We start from the raw sequence: 15,515 nt of genomic DNA on the forward strand, positions 1-15,515 counted from the left end.
CCAACTTTTTTAAAGTCGAAATATTATCTTCAAGCCAATCGAATTCAATGCAATAAAAAGACAACAATTTTAGCACTTTCCCCTTTTCATTTCCCTCCAATATCCTCTAATTAATGATTATATATGTGTGTGACAAAACATATCCTTCTCCAGGGAAGAATAGTTAAGAAGATCAAGAGAAAGAGAAATGGGTGTGAAATTTTCCTTTCTGCAGAATGCTTTCTTGGTGTTTCTTATGCTATTCTGTTTTGCAGAAAGTGGTTCCAATGTCAAGTTTTTCAATGTCAAAGACTATGGTGCAACTGAAGATGGCAAGACAGATAACAGTCAGGTAATATATTACTCTCAAAAGTTGATGATTCAGTTACGATTCAATAAGAAGCTTTGGCAATTATATGTTAATAAGATTTAACAAGATTGGTCCAGCTAGTGATCATGAGGAGTCATTACTCAGATCTCACAAGGTTAGGAGTTCAAATCCTACCATTGAGATGAGAATCTTATGGATAGAAAATCTGTAAATATCTTGGTGAGAGCTCTTTGAGTTTAGAAATATGCCCTAGTAAGTCTTCACAACTTCAGATATACCTTTTGTTATTAAAAAAAATAAGACTCAACAAGCACTATATATGTATATGTATATGTTATTCATATTTCATACACTTCAATATATATCACTCTCTCTCTCACACACACGCCCAATTTTACCGTTCGCTATAGGTGTGTGTATACTCACACAGAGATAATTGATTATTGGTATTTTGTTTGAAACAAAAGGCATTTTTGAGAGCATGGAAAGAAGCGTGTGGATGGGAAGGGAAAGCTAGGGTTTGGATCCCAGAAGGGACCTTTCAGCTTCACCCAGTGACATTTGATGGACCATGCAAGGGTTTGATGGCGTTTGTGATTAAAGGAGTTCTAATGGCTCCGGATGGTCCATTCACTGACAAATGGATCAATTTCCGACATGTCGATAACCTCTCCGTCTTCGGCGGCGGCAAGTTGGACGGCCAAGGCGCGACGGCTTGGCACCACAGTGACTGCGGCAACAACCGTAATTGCCAGCAGCTAGCTTCAGTATGTTATTTTTCTTTCTTTTTTCTTTTTATAAATTTATATATATTTTACAGGCAAAAAATATACATTATCTTCAATTTATTTATGTGTGATGCAAGGTACTAAAATGAAAATAGAGATAAGAGATATTGTTCATTTAAACTTTTGCGCTGGTCAAAAATAATTTTAAACTTTTGTTTATTTTAATTCACTCTTCTTTTCTTGAAGAGAAAAACACTTCTTTTCTGTCATATAAAGAATTAGAAGTAAACAAAATTATGATAGACGTTAATTACATAAATGAAATGTCTTGATTCTAACAAATTCAAATTTCTCCCGCTCGTTCTATCAAAACATTAAAATAAATTATATCCATTAGAACCATTAAAATGTAATTATTATATTTCCCAATTCCCATCTTAGAAAAGGAAATAAAAATCAAGAAATGAGGGTCGGTGATCAAACAATTATCGAATCTTTCAAGCGTTTTATTTGTATATCCAAATCCATCCAATTTCTAATTTTTTTTTTAAAAAAAACTAATTTGCACTTGAATTGTAAAGTAAATATCTAGGTGGTAAGAATCTAAAATTAATATATTTCACATAATAATGAATTTGTAAATTTATTCTTTTAATTTGTTCCACATATAACATCCTCTGTTGATTGGTTTTCCCTGAATTTTTCCAATGATATCAGAACATGAGATTTGACTTCATCACCAACGGTCGAGTCCATCACATTCATTCCATCGATAGCAAAAGTAGTCACTTTGTGCTATTCGGTTGTAAAAACATGAACTTCACAAAGATAAGAATATCTGCTCCTGAAGATAGTCCAAACACTGATGGCATCAAAATTGGGAAATCCATCAGAATAAACATAACAAGAAGTACAATTAGTACGGGTGACGATTGCATTGCGATGATCTCCGGCACCCGAACTGTGTGGATATCGGAAGTGACGTGCGGCCCCGGACATGGAATCAGTGTGGGAAGCCTTGGTAAGGAAGATGGTGAAGAAGATGTAGAAGACATTATTGTGAAGAATTGCACATTGGATGGAACAAGTAAAGGTGTGAGAATTAAGACATGGGCTTCTCGTTTGAGCAAACCCTTGAAGGCTTCTAATTTTGTGTATGAAGATATTGTTATGAATGATGTGTGGGATCCCATCATTATTGATCAACAATATTGCCCATATCCTCATTGTGAAACACAGGTTTGTGCTTCTAATTAATTCTCCTAGCTAAGTGTTTTACTTGTACAGTAGTAGTTTCATTTGAACTTAATTAGACTTGTTATGGTGATTTGGAGTAAGATTAATTTTTATATCAATTTAAACTGTTATCAAAACCCTTTGTTATTTTGGGCGAAATAATAAATGTAGATATTTTGATGCGTTTGATGTTTTGTATTAACTCAAAAATATTTTTTCATATCCTCTACGTTTGCCGTAATAGTTATGATGAATTGTTTAGATTAAATTTAGATGTTTCTAATTATATACATTAATTTTTTTTCATAGGATACATAATAAACATTTTTGTAAGATAAATAGTGGTGGATGCAGAGATGAAACTAGAAATTTTTGACAATGGGACGGAAGAGAAAATAAAAATTTTTGAGGCTGCCAGAGTTAGATTTCCCCTTTGTTCAAATCATGATATTGAGTACATGTAAATATTACAAACCTTAGGGATTGTGTTTAATGGAAGGAATTAGTCCTTTACACTATGGCAAACCAATTAATGTTCTAATTTTTACGGAGAAAAATGCTTACATTTAGTATCAAATAGATATTAAATAAGAGGATATACTTTACAAATAGGATTATAGTAGTACATTGAAACCACCCCACCTAATGGGAATCCCCTTTAATATGAATAATCAATAAAGACAGCTTGGGAGGAAAAAAATCATATTTAAGAGACAAAATGAATTGAAGTCTTACATTTAAAATTATAATAAATTCCTTAATTTGATTTGATTTTATATTTAGAACAAGGAGTTATAGCTTATTTATATGACTTTTTTGTTGTGATTTTTTTTTTGGTTGAAGGTGAGCTCACAAGTGGAGATAAGTAAGGTGAGGTACAAGAATATTCAAGGAAGTAGCAGGAGTGAAGTTGGAGTGACACTGAATTGCAGCAAAGATAAGCCATGCCATGATATCACATTGCAAGACATTAATCTGTGGCCTCAACTTTCTTCTTCTTTTCATGAGCTCACCACTTCATGTTCAAATGTCCATGGTGCTTCTTATGGCAAACAAAGCCCTCCTAGTTGCTTATAAATTCTGATTAATTAATTGTCACCCTATATATCTAGCTTTGCTTCAATTTCTTCCAACTTCATCGTGTAGGGCATGTTGTAAGTCACATATATTTATTTATGTGATGAATTTATGTTAATTATTTTGCTAAAACAATCAAATGAGTTGGTATTCAAGGATCTCCAAATGCTACCGATAAAAATTGTTGGATTATAACAAGTCCACTTTTTATGGATTGGAACCCGAACCCAACTAACTAAACAAATGGGGCATGTTCTTAAGTAAACAAAATATATGGGTCATATGAGGTAGTTTTCTCTTTTTGATTTATTTAAGGAAACAGTGGGAGCATTTTCTGAGAGCAGATTCGATGCTCATGAAAAAGATACGGATAAAATGCTTGTCCTAATTTGAACCATTAATGTTGATTTTTTTTTTCTTTGCCAACAAACCATTAATGTTGATTTTAGATTGTTCACATTCAATTTATTTATTTATGTTTTAAACATATAACTCTCAAAACACATTGCTCTTCTCCTCTCGAAACCACTCTCACTTTTCCTCCTGCTATGCATTTGCCAAGCAAGGTAAATTGAGTCCAAAGTGTGATTCAATTTCATAATACCATGCAGGTGAGCCTCTTTAAAACCTATGAGACTTAGTCTTATCATGTCAAGGTCTCTCAATCGGCTCACCTGACCCCACAGAAACCACATTAGGACCTCAATCTATAAAACTCTAGACTAAAGTTCTTTAGTTATTAAGAGATCATCTCACAGGATTATGGTCAGATTTTTTCTAATACACAGGATCCTTATGTGAGGCAAGTGTAGAACATACTTGAATCTATAAGCAGATAGAACAAGCTTTCAGAAAGAGAGAGTTTGGTGAGACATCATGAAAAACATACTTTCATTCTTAAGAAGTGAATACAACACTCGATGCCCTTTCAGAAAACCAGAGGCTTGTTTATATAGACTTTTTGACATATTACAAGACAAACTAAATTATTACAACCCATCCTACTTTATAAAAGCAAGAAAACATGATGTTTGACATAAAGTAAAAGCACTCAACAAAAGTAAACATGCTTGTACTAAAAGTATATTCCTAACAGATCAGCCTGCTTTATTTAAAGATAGACTCATCGCTTCAATAAGTTGGGGTCCTCATCAGAATCATTATTGCCAAAATTGGTGTCCTCTTCTGATCCCTATGGGTTTTGAGAAAGTGGTCCACCCCCATGGCTAGATGATGAAGGTTGGATCTCTAAAAAGGAGGGTGAGACGTTTCTCAAAATATCTGGATGAGAAAAGGAAGCAGCAGGTGAAGCTACTTTGGACTAATTTAACAGTTGTAAAGTAGCTAGAGTACGTAAATTCCTCATGTCTGGGTCGTCTATGCTAGGGAGCTGGATTTCTTGGTATGAAAGGTCTATTGGGAATAGGACTAAGTGAAGTGCAAATGAGCTTAGGATTAGCATCAAGACAATTATTCAAATTACTTAAGAAAATCCTTAAGTTTCCTAGAGTTGATTCTTCATATCTTGGCTAATCTTGATTGATGTGCCAGTAAGGTGCTTGACTAGTAGTATACAGTTTTCCTTCAAAGTCCATGTTGTAAGGTCTGTGGACTACAAAGGAGCACTAGGACACTTGTTTATCTACTAGGATGGTGTGGAGTTGAAATTGTTGGATAACGTCACTAAGAGTTTTTCTCCAAACATGAAGGGGAGAAAACCATTGTAACATAGATAAGAACCTTCATTTTCACTATCACAAAGGTAGTAGTAAATAGGCCAAGGTTCAAGGACAAAGGAACAAGCATAGAGGGTTGAAAGATACCAAACATAATATTTCATCACTTCAGGGATAGAACCTCTAATCATAGGAACTATGAGGTAAGGCCTGTTAATGTCAAACATGATAGGAAAGGGACAAAGATTGTTGTTGATAATAAGATGGTGTGACTAGTAAAATAGGTTTTTTCTGGCTAGGTTTTGGATATCTTGATGATTGGTAGGTGGGTCAAGGCAGACAGAAATCATGATGAGGATGACAGACAAACTTAGTTCTAGGTGTAAAGGACATTTGATCAGTCATCTTGCTTATGGTAAGGACACTAAGGGGTTTTCTTGGAGTGAGAAGTTGAACCTTAGGAAGTCTGGATAGGTAACCAGCAAGTGTGTTGTGATGCCTCCTTGATATGTCTTACTATGATTTTATAGTAAGAGAACCAGTTTTTCCACCTAAGTAGTTGTGCATTTGGTTTTAGTTTCAAACATGGAGGGAAATGAAGTGTTATCCATCTCAACAATAAAATCAAAAGGATTAAAATGAAAATTGAATTTTTCAATTCCTTTTTTTTTACTGCCAAGATCTCGTTGTAAGTGACATGATAATGTTTTTTTGGTTTTTTTAACTGTTCGCTTGCATGTCTACAATAATATTTTTTTTTATTAACTTCTTCAAAAAGTACTGCACTCCAATAATGATCACTTGCATTAGTTTGAAGAGTCTTTTGCCCAATTCCTGGAATTTTGAATGGTGGAGGATGTTGTGTTATCTCTTTAAGCTTTTTGACTACAGCAGTTAGGTCTTTTCCCCAAAGGATAGAATTCTTTTTAAAGAGTTTGGACAGCTGACTAGTATATTTGGTCATATCAAAAATAAAGTCACGAACACAATTACAATTCTCAAAAACTGTTGAATCCGTTCTACTGACAAGTTGTCATCTAGGAAATTGAGTAATTCCTATGCAATGTGGGAACCAGGCTGGTAGAAATCATTATAAAATATTACTCCAAGGAATTCAATTTGGGCTTGGGCTATGAAGTTTTTTTTGGAGGAAGGCATTATACCATATTGGTTAAGAGGAAAAGCATCTGTTGCGGATCCCCCTCCTCCCAGATCCATCTTATTTCTGCACAAAAATCAGTGTGCCTAAAACCTTGAAAAAGTTCACCTAAGGAATTTGCACCCTTACAACTTGCACTTTCACCCACCCTTAGTTTGCATACTCGGAAATTGTACTAAATAAGTAATTCCTCTCATTTTAAATATAAGAGTTGAATAGTTATAAGTATTAAAAAAATTAGTTCGGCTAGTAAATAGTAATCCTCAAATATTAGTTCTTTGCATCAAATCAGCACTAACCCTAACTATCGTTTAAAATTTAATTATCGTTTTCATTTTCATTCTTTGTGTGCACGAAAATGTAAAGTTGATTATCAATTGAGTCGTTACAAATATTTGTACAAATGATACTCTACTCACTCTTTATTACTTGATATTTGCCAAATCATATGTTTCAATTTTTTTTTTTTTGTGTGCCTATCAAGTTCCAATGGTAAACATTTGATAAATATATATATAATGACAATTCGAGCGAAACCTAAAATCCTTCGGCAGCTTGCCATTAACATGTCAAAATAAAATAATGACAATTCGAGCGAAAATCACCTCAATTATTTTCTGCTTTGTTTTGTTTTTTGTTTGTTTTTAAAAAATTTTAATAACATCTTTTGTTTTTTTCCCAATCTTTCTACTGTTTCTCAAACAAAAGCAACAAATTTTGTCTAACAAAATAACGCTACGTGAGCTGTGGCCGGATCTTTATCATGACCAGAAATATGATGCCCTTTTTCCGTGCCTTGTATTCTTATTTGGGACTGAAATTATAAAAATAATTATTATTAAAAACTAAAAAATATAACAAGTATTACGGATCTTTGTTGATTAAAATAAAAAAGTTTTCACCAGTGCTAAACTTATTCATCTTTTCCAATAACAGAAGTATTCAAACTACTAAATTCCAAGAAAGGCCAAGTGAATTGGGGGGTGGGGGGGGGGGGGAGACTTTACACACCACTCAAACCCATTTCCCCGTTTCTTCCACAGCATCCTCTTTCTAAATCTTCATACACCGCAACATTCAATACAACATCTATTTACATCTAGCTTTTGCTTACAATATAACAAGGCAAGTTGAACATGTGCCGGATATCTTACATGATCAACGAGTTCATCCACCAACATAATCCCATTCTCCCACCACCCCGAAATTCAATATTCCACATATGTTATCCGACCCTTTTATTATATACAAATTGTATATACTCGACATTCAACCATACAAATTGTCTATCTTTGATCACCCCAATATATAAAACATTATGCATAAAATCGCATTGCCTTTACCATTCTGCTTTGCCTTCCACAGACTCTTGGTTTATAAATTAGTGCATGACTCAAGCGAAGACTTAGCCAACCACAATAGGCCAGGATCATTCCGTTTCAATGCTAGGTATGATTCTGCCTTCCCAAGCTCATCAAACATAACATCTTCCTTAAAGCCAACCAAGAATAGAATTTCCAATGCAGCTGCAACATTAAAAACAGGAAATATAAGGTTATGGCACAAATTCAAGCTGATGCATAAAATCAACACATGTAAAAGACAGTTAATTTAGTACCATATTCATTAATATTTTCTACCTGACATTCCTATATAGAAACCAAGTAGATCAGATGAAATAGTAACAATCCAATCCCACGGAGGTAAAATAAGGTCGGTGGTTGATGCTACTCAGTTTTATCCAATCCACTTGCATCGGTAGTGTAAGGGATGGAATATGGGAATACTGAGGTTACTTCAATATTTTATTTTATTTTCTGTTATAACCAAGATTCAAAAAACAAGACTGGACATTACATTGAGGTAGCATTCAAGGGTTAATAGGTCAAACCGGGATCAAACCGATAATCATTAAAATAATATAATTTAATTAAAATATATAAAATATTCATATTTAAATATAAAAGAAGATGCAATCTTATTTAAGAGATCCAAACTGTCTCCACATCCCACACACACATAAATTTTTTTATTTTTTTCCTTATCTCCTTCACGTGAACCACCCCTTTTTTTATTTATTTTTTTTCTCTATTCTCTCTCTTACTTTATGGCTTACGTCCTTAACACTCTAAAGGCTACAACCCATAATGCTAGACTTCTCTCCCCCTAGCGTCAGTCTGTGGCTTCATTCTTCTTTATTATGCAGGTAACCCATTTCTCTCACGGCTTCCATGGCTTCTCCCTTCAAATCCGATTGGCCCCTACTAGAGGAGAACAGCAATGACGGAGTAACTATCACAGCAGGCGAACAACAGTGACCGTCACTTTTCCTCCTCCTTACCTTGGTCTCCTCTATCTTTCAATTCTGTACTCCTTCCTCCGTCTTCCCCCTCTCCCTCCCCCCCCCCCCTCTCCTTCCTCCTTTCTTCTTCCTTTTTTTTTTGGGGAAAAATATAAGCAAGTGTAACCCACCAAACTCGCGGGTTACCCCGGTTTTCACCATGTTACTCCGGTTTAGGCCGAGTTACAACTGGTCCCCCCCCCCCCCCAGTTTAGGAGGTGAATCGGACCAGACAACTAACTTGTAAATAGCTTATGTTTTATGTTTTTAATCTTATATAATATCTTAGATGTTTCCTTCCTAGAGAGGAAACCTAGGCAAGTGAGCTTATTATTGTTTTAATACTTTTACTTTGCTTTTTGATTCCTTCTTGAGAAGGAAATCTAGCTTTATAAGTAGATATTAGGCAGCATATGTAATAGATAGACAATAAATTGACTAACGAACGTGTTTGGGTCAAGATGCAAAAACACCTATAAACTTATATCAAAAGTGCACCCATCACCATGACCTTTTTCAAGGTGCAAAAGTAACTATGAAAGTTCAAAAATGGAGCAAAAATGCCATCACCATCAAGATAGCCTAACTACCGTTATTTTTTGTGGTGGGACCCACTATTATTACGAAAATCCTAAAATACCACAGCTCAGAAGGGGGGGGGGGACTTTCGTCTTCCTCCCAACCTCCCTGATTTGGGTCTCAATGATGTTCAATTTCTATTCTTTTGGAGTAGGGAGCAGGAGCCGAGAATGGAGAGAAAAGAGATGCATTGAACCAGCACCTTGTCTTATGTTTTTCTTCATCCATTTCATCGATTGAGAAGGAGGGAGAGGGAGAGGGAGGGAGAGGGAGAGACCAAAGGGGGTGTCAAAACAAACATAGTTGGAGAAGAGAGGATGCCATTGTTTAAATCGGTTTTGCATCTTCTTCCACATCTGTCGCACATGGCGTCTTCGCAAAGTTCGTCCCCGTTGTCTGTGGTGATTTGTCATTTTTCAGATCTAAAAGACGAAGAAGATATAGGAAGCGGCTTCTCTTCATCTCCAGGCAGTCAAAACTTCTTCCTCAGCCTCATGAACTCATTGCCATCATCTGTTGCAATTTATTATCTTTCAGATATGAAGGACGAGGAAGGACGAGGCAGCTTCTCTTGGAAGATTGATGATTGTTTTTCCTTTTTTGGTACTTCTGGTTTAATATTATTAGTGAAATTGAGTATTGCCTATGGGTTTTTTTCTTACCAGCTGTTTTTGAGTTTGATTTTAGCAAGATTGATGATTTTTTTTTTTTTTGGGTACTTCTGGTTTTATTTCTAATGGATGCGTTGATGGTGATGAATTTTGGAAGTGTAGAATTTCTATTGGAGGGACACAAAACAGAGGATGAATATGAGAGGTCGGGAGGGCGAGGGGTATGTTTTTCAATTTGGGGTATTTTGGGTGTTTCATAACAAATATTGTGGGTCCCACCATAAAAAATAATGGTATTTATCTTGACGGTGATGGCATTTTTACTCTGTTTTTGAACTTTTATGGTTACTTTTGCACCTTGAAAAAGGTTACGGTGATGGCATTTTTGCACCTTCACCCAATGTGTTTTGCCTTAACAGATTCAGTTCTCCCATACCCCACATTCTGCCATTTGTCCCACCCTAAATTCTGATCATGCCCCCAACTGTTCTACTCTATTTCTATCCTTTCTCGCCACATCACCTCTGTTTGCATCTATCCTAGTGTGTGAGTGTGTCTTACATCACTAAAATCTCAGAAATATAAAGCCATAAAACTAAATCAGGATCTCTATATGATGCAATAATTAAATTAAAGCCCTATAGCGTCAAGATGCAAACCTTTATTGTTCACAACATTCCTCTCAATAACAGGATTAGCCTGCAAATAAAACATGAGTAGTTTAGATGTTTTTAAAGTCAGCCTACAGATACAGCATGTAATAGAGACAAAATTTCAGGCAAATCATACCTTCCGTAGCTTTTTGTATTTCATCTCACCAGGGTGCTCAATCGCATTCCTGTTTTTAGGCAGCAAAACATTATTAGGCTTGAAAAACCATGCCAGAGGGAACAAAATATAGGATAAAAATATAATTTCTGAAGTGCCTCAAAGTAAGAGGAAGTCAAGAAAAACAAAACTATCCATATGTTTGGTGGGTTGGGATAGAATATAAATGAAGTGATAAAGAAATGGGAATGGGAATGGGAATGGAAAAGAATGATATATTCAAAATCTCGTTTGGTATGGTTCAGACAAAGTAGGAATGTTTTGGCATTACTATGTCTGGTAGAATAAAAGATGAAAGGAATGAAATCATATAATAACAATTGACCAAACTGCTCCAAACTGCTCTTAATATTCAAATAGTGGTTAACAAACAAATTGCCTCATTGCCTCTCCCAGCTCAATTGATAATGGATGGTTCATTTAGCGACAAGAATGACATTTTGGCTTAGATTTCCAAGAATGGTGTGCCATTCTGTTGGCTTTTTGATGGAATAAAATTGAATCAACATCAATTCCAAGGAATGTGAACAGGGAGAGCATTTTCATTATACCAAGCCACTCTTATCCGTCATCTCCTTTCCTTTTCCATTAATTTCCAATCCTTTTTTTCAAGCAAAACATAACATAAATACTCTCATATATCAAACTACCTGATAATTTTTAAGAGAGTCTGGAGAACTGAAGCAGTCTGCATGGGACTAACTTCAGTTCTCAGCACTTCCAGGGTTTTCTGCAGACGGTTACAAACATCAGCCACAGGGTCATTGATCCTTTGCAATTCTCGATCATCAGGATCAGACTCATCAATCTGCATCGTAGATAATTCTGGTGGGGGCCCCACAACATCATCAGGATCAGGTTCTGCCAGTGCAATTTCCCCAGCATCAGGTCCATTATGAGCAGTTTGTTTAGAAGCTATGTTTCTTCCAATAGCTTGAGATCCAATATTTATGGTCACAGGATCATTGATCCTCTGTGATTCTTGATCATCAGGATCCGGCTCATCAGTTTGCATCGCAGATGATTCTGTTGGAGGCACCGCCACGTCATCAGGATCAGGTTCGGCCAGCACAACTACTTCAGCATTAGGTACATTTTGAGCAAATTCTTCAGAATTCTTGCCTTCAATAGCTTGAGGTTTAACATTTATCGTAACAAAAGAACCTAATGAATCAGACCCATCAGTACTTAATGCTGTTACACTGTTGGAATCGTCTGGATCAGGCTCTTGCTTTATCACCTTGGCTGCATAATCATCTGGGTCAGGCTCACTATTAGGTTCTCTGTCAGCATGAGAAGTCACGTTCATATCAATGACTTCTTTTGATTCAGAATTCACATGATCAGTTCTGTCACTTGCTATCAAACTAGAATCATCTGGATCTGGCTCTTCATTCACTTCAGACCCGCTGGCCTTTTGGGAAGATGCATTAGCCATACGATAGTAAGCAGCAGCAACTGAAGAAGCTCGAGCACTTGCTAGCTGATCTGACCTATTACCTCCAACCTTCTGCGGAATATTGCTATTTTTACTTTCAAAATCTTCTTCAAAATAGTCAGAACTTCTGGCATCACCCAACGTGTGGCTAGCAGATCTAGTCCAATCTAAACTAGCAGCTTCTTGGTTTAGCTGCCAGAAAACAAATTAAATCAGGATAAGCCACTCAGTGGAGGTATCATTGTGAATTAAGTCAGGGAAATACACTCAAGCAAAACCTGTTTATCCAGAGCAAAAAAATTGGCATCATGTTCAGAGTGTACCATGTGCGCCTGAAATAAGTACAAGACACATTAGTTCAATAATTCAATAATAATATTTGTATCATTTTTTAATATCTTACTTAAGATATTTGGAGACTAAGCATTAAGCCCCATATTTTTCTGAGAATGATGTGACATGAACAGTTGATACTTATGATGAAGCATGAAAGTTCATATCTTCACATCCATATAAACCAAGAACGAATATTTCTATATCTTACAAGTTCATGCAGGAGAGTTTTCTTGATGCTTTCATATTTCCTGAAACCCTTGAGGTCATCAGTTCGAAGTCGCAAAGATATTTCTTCTCCATGGTTCTACCAAGAAGAGTAACAAGAATGAAGACAATCAATAGAATAATACTGGATATTAAGACTCTTGAAACCTCACCAAAGACAAGTCACTACCTTGTTGAAACCAAGAATGCACTTTGGGCTCACACCAACATACCCAATAGGAGCCATCTCAGTCATAATTCCTACATGCCAACGATGCTAAAAGATGAAATTTAAACATCAATCAGAAGTTGCACCACTATGTCATGATGGAAAAATCATATATTTACAGTTGTGAAATACATTGTATCATACCTTGTTCATGATAGCAACAACTCCAGGATCTGCAGCAAGCATATGCATTCTCTTTAATGCCTCAGAGGGAGGAGGGTTCAGCTGCAAAGAAAAGAAATTATAATTCTCATCCAAAGTCAGTGGGCTAATCTCCCTTAAAATTTTCATATCATGAGGCAGGTGGCAAAGAATGTGATGATTTCGCACATGCAGCATTAAGAAAACAAATTAACACGCCAAAATGTCATAAAATACGTTACATTTTCTCAATCCACAAAACAAATGCCTTATTCTAATGTATATCTTCTTGCTCTTTCTTTTCAACTGACCCTTTTCAGATCTATTGGTCAGACACATCCACTAGCCGATGCCAGTACAAAGACTGAGCTGCTAAGATAGCCAGATAAGTGAGAGGCTAACCCATTAATTGCTAATGGCAATTCAAAATAAAACAGCCCAAGCACAATTTATAACCACAGCTAATTCTTCATGTCAATCTTGATGATAATTCTACAAGTAAATTTGCGTCCAATTCCTTGTTCACAACTTGAAAAACCTGACTTCTAGGGATTCCATATGTCTTTCTCTCCAAGCATGTTATTGCCATGCATGCAAAGTAAATGCGGAAGCATAAAGGAAGGATAAATTTCTGAGATGCTATAGCTTAGAAAGGCCTAATGCTGGATTGTCTATTTGTCACACAGAGTGATGTAGTAAACCATCTGTGGATGTGTTGAGTCATTTTCTGCTAAGCAAATATGATGGATATTAATATTCACATGCCAGAATATACCTTCACTCCTGGAATTTCAAGCGTCTGAAATTGACTGAAGATATAAGGCCCTTGTGGAAGCTTCAACGAAACAGGTCCATATGAACTTCTTTGTTTCAATCTCTTTTCCTCTTCCTCAAATCCAGCTATCCTTAAATTCACCTTTGCATCTTGTAGAACTTGCTCAACTTCATTTGCTGACACACCCATCATTTTAATTGACTTACCCTGTAGAGGAACAATGGATGGACAAAGGAACTATAAGTTTAAGTCAATACAGCCACCATCATTATTGGTGATTTACTATTAAATACAAAAAGGAGTATTCATTTGTCTGTTCAAAAAAAAAAAATCCCTGAAGAGAACAATTGGACTTGTATCCAAAATCTTAAACTCCCTCTCAGAAACAATCATTAAAAGAAATGATGTAATTGTTTTCATTTATTACTCAAATGATACCACTCAGGTATTTGCTGATGAACTCGTGTCCATCAACAAATTCTCCCTCATAGGTTCAGAGGTGAGACGACGATCTCTAAAGTGAATTGACTAATTTATATTGGACTGAAGCCTCTTTTTTGGACCCATTTGATCAACAAAAGTGCTTATGAGACAGAAATTTATTCATGTATTAATTAGGCTGGGACAAGCAGTATAAAGCATAGTGTTATAGAAAAATAACATAGCGAAATATGAAATTATATACATAAGATTAATTTCACATCCCAATGGTTAGATGCAAGATAGTATAAGTAAATCATGGGGTACCTCAGTAATGGAAGCTTCTTGCAGACTTAAAAAAGAATGCTCTGTAGAGAAGGGAGACATTAATTTTGAGGCATTGCTGGAAACCTGTGGAATAATGAAACGCATAGTATCTTCTTGGATATCAGTCAGCTTTCGCAACTCCTCTCCAAGCTCCTTGACAGTGGCACCTGAATTCATCTCTATGACAAACCTCTTTCCCCTCCATGTAACAGAGATTTTGTGAAGGCTTGGAGGTGTTTGCATGTTTGAGCTGAAAAATTCAAATGTGTGCGATCATTTTCATTTTTCATTACAGCTCTCACAATAACATAATATATCCAAAGGCAACATCAGATACATGCAGTCCCAATCAAGATTTTTGCAATTTGCTCCCCGCCATATCCTACATACTCTGTCTTACATCATAAGACTAAGATTTGGTCCATACCCAACATTAAGCAATTGCGGCTCAGCTAGATTATTAGAATTGGAATAAAAAATCAACAAAACAGAAAGACCTTTGTTAAGTGAGTGAGCAAAAATCTTCCACAACGCATTAGAAGAACGAAATCCGATGATAAGCTAATCTGCCTAGAAGCGTCTCGCGCGAACCATTTAAGGTAGACACATCAATTATGCTACACCCATCATGAGTTAAATTTTCACAAATTCAACCACGGATCAATTTAAATTAAACTCATAACAAACGGGGAAGATAATAATTGATTAAGACACCGCTGGGTTCCAATAAGAAAGGGGCCAAATACAGAAATTCTGCACTTCCACAATCAAATTTCGTAAAAATAACGAAACGCGCGCGAGTATTTGTAAATCCGCACCATCCGAAGCCATAAAAAAAAAAAAAAAAAAAGAAACTAAAGGGATAACAAAAATCAGTGTTTCAAAGCTAAGGCTAAATTGCATCATCGAACCATGAGGAAAAACAGAATACTGTTACCATAACCAAAGAGGCAAAAGAAGTCAAGACTCAAATTTCCAGAGAAAGTAGATGAAATTGAGAAATTCGAAAACTTGGGGAAGGGGATTTCGGTGATCACCTTTGGCTTTGCAGCTTCTGTCGTCGAGGAGAAGGTTCTTCGCGTGCAGCTCTTTGGCAGGAT

At 35.9% G+C, this 15,515-nt stretch overlaps 2 protein-coding genes across 2 annotated transcripts; one reads left to right on the forward strand and one right to left on the reverse strand.

Annotated features, from left to right (window-relative positions):
* Nucleotides 1–254: 254 nt before the first annotated feature.
* LOC114754400 (exopolygalacturonase-like) lies at nt 255–3,351 on the forward strand (the record flags this gene model as incomplete). Its single annotated transcript, XM_028943170.1, has 4 exons — nt 255–331; nt 778–1,077; nt 1,756–2,283; nt 3,118–3,351. Coding segments are annotated over 4 exons (1,139 nt in total), but the record flags the coding sequence as incomplete, so codon positions are not given.
* A 3,866-nt stretch (nt 3,352–7,217) lies between these two features.
* LOC114754393 (uncharacterized) lies at nt 7,218–15,515 on the reverse strand. Its single transcript, XM_028943163.1, has 11 exons — nt 15,453–15,515; nt 14,416–14,665; nt 13,669–13,875; nt 12,897–12,977; nt 12,714–12,800; nt 12,528–12,623; nt 12,262–12,315; nt 11,196–12,175; nt 10,507–10,555; nt 10,377–10,416; nt 7,218–7,712 (listed from the first exon to the last, which is right to left on the reverse strand). Exons 2-11 carry the CDS (start codon nt 14,656–14,658, stop codon nt 7,561–7,563), a joined length of 1,989 nt encoding a protein of 662 aa, XP_028798996.1. The 5' UTR covers nt 14,659–14,665; nt 15,453–15,515; the 3' UTR covers nt 7,218–7,560.

Source organism: Neltuma alba, unplaced genomic scaffold (assembly GCF_004799145.2).
Source record: "Neltuma alba isolate B1F8T4 unplaced genomic scaffold, ASM479914v2 tig00001249_pilon, whole genome shotgun sequence".
In the NCBI taxonomy this organism is placed as follows: Eukaryota; Viridiplantae; Streptophyta; class Magnoliopsida; order Fabales; family Fabaceae; genus Neltuma; species Neltuma alba.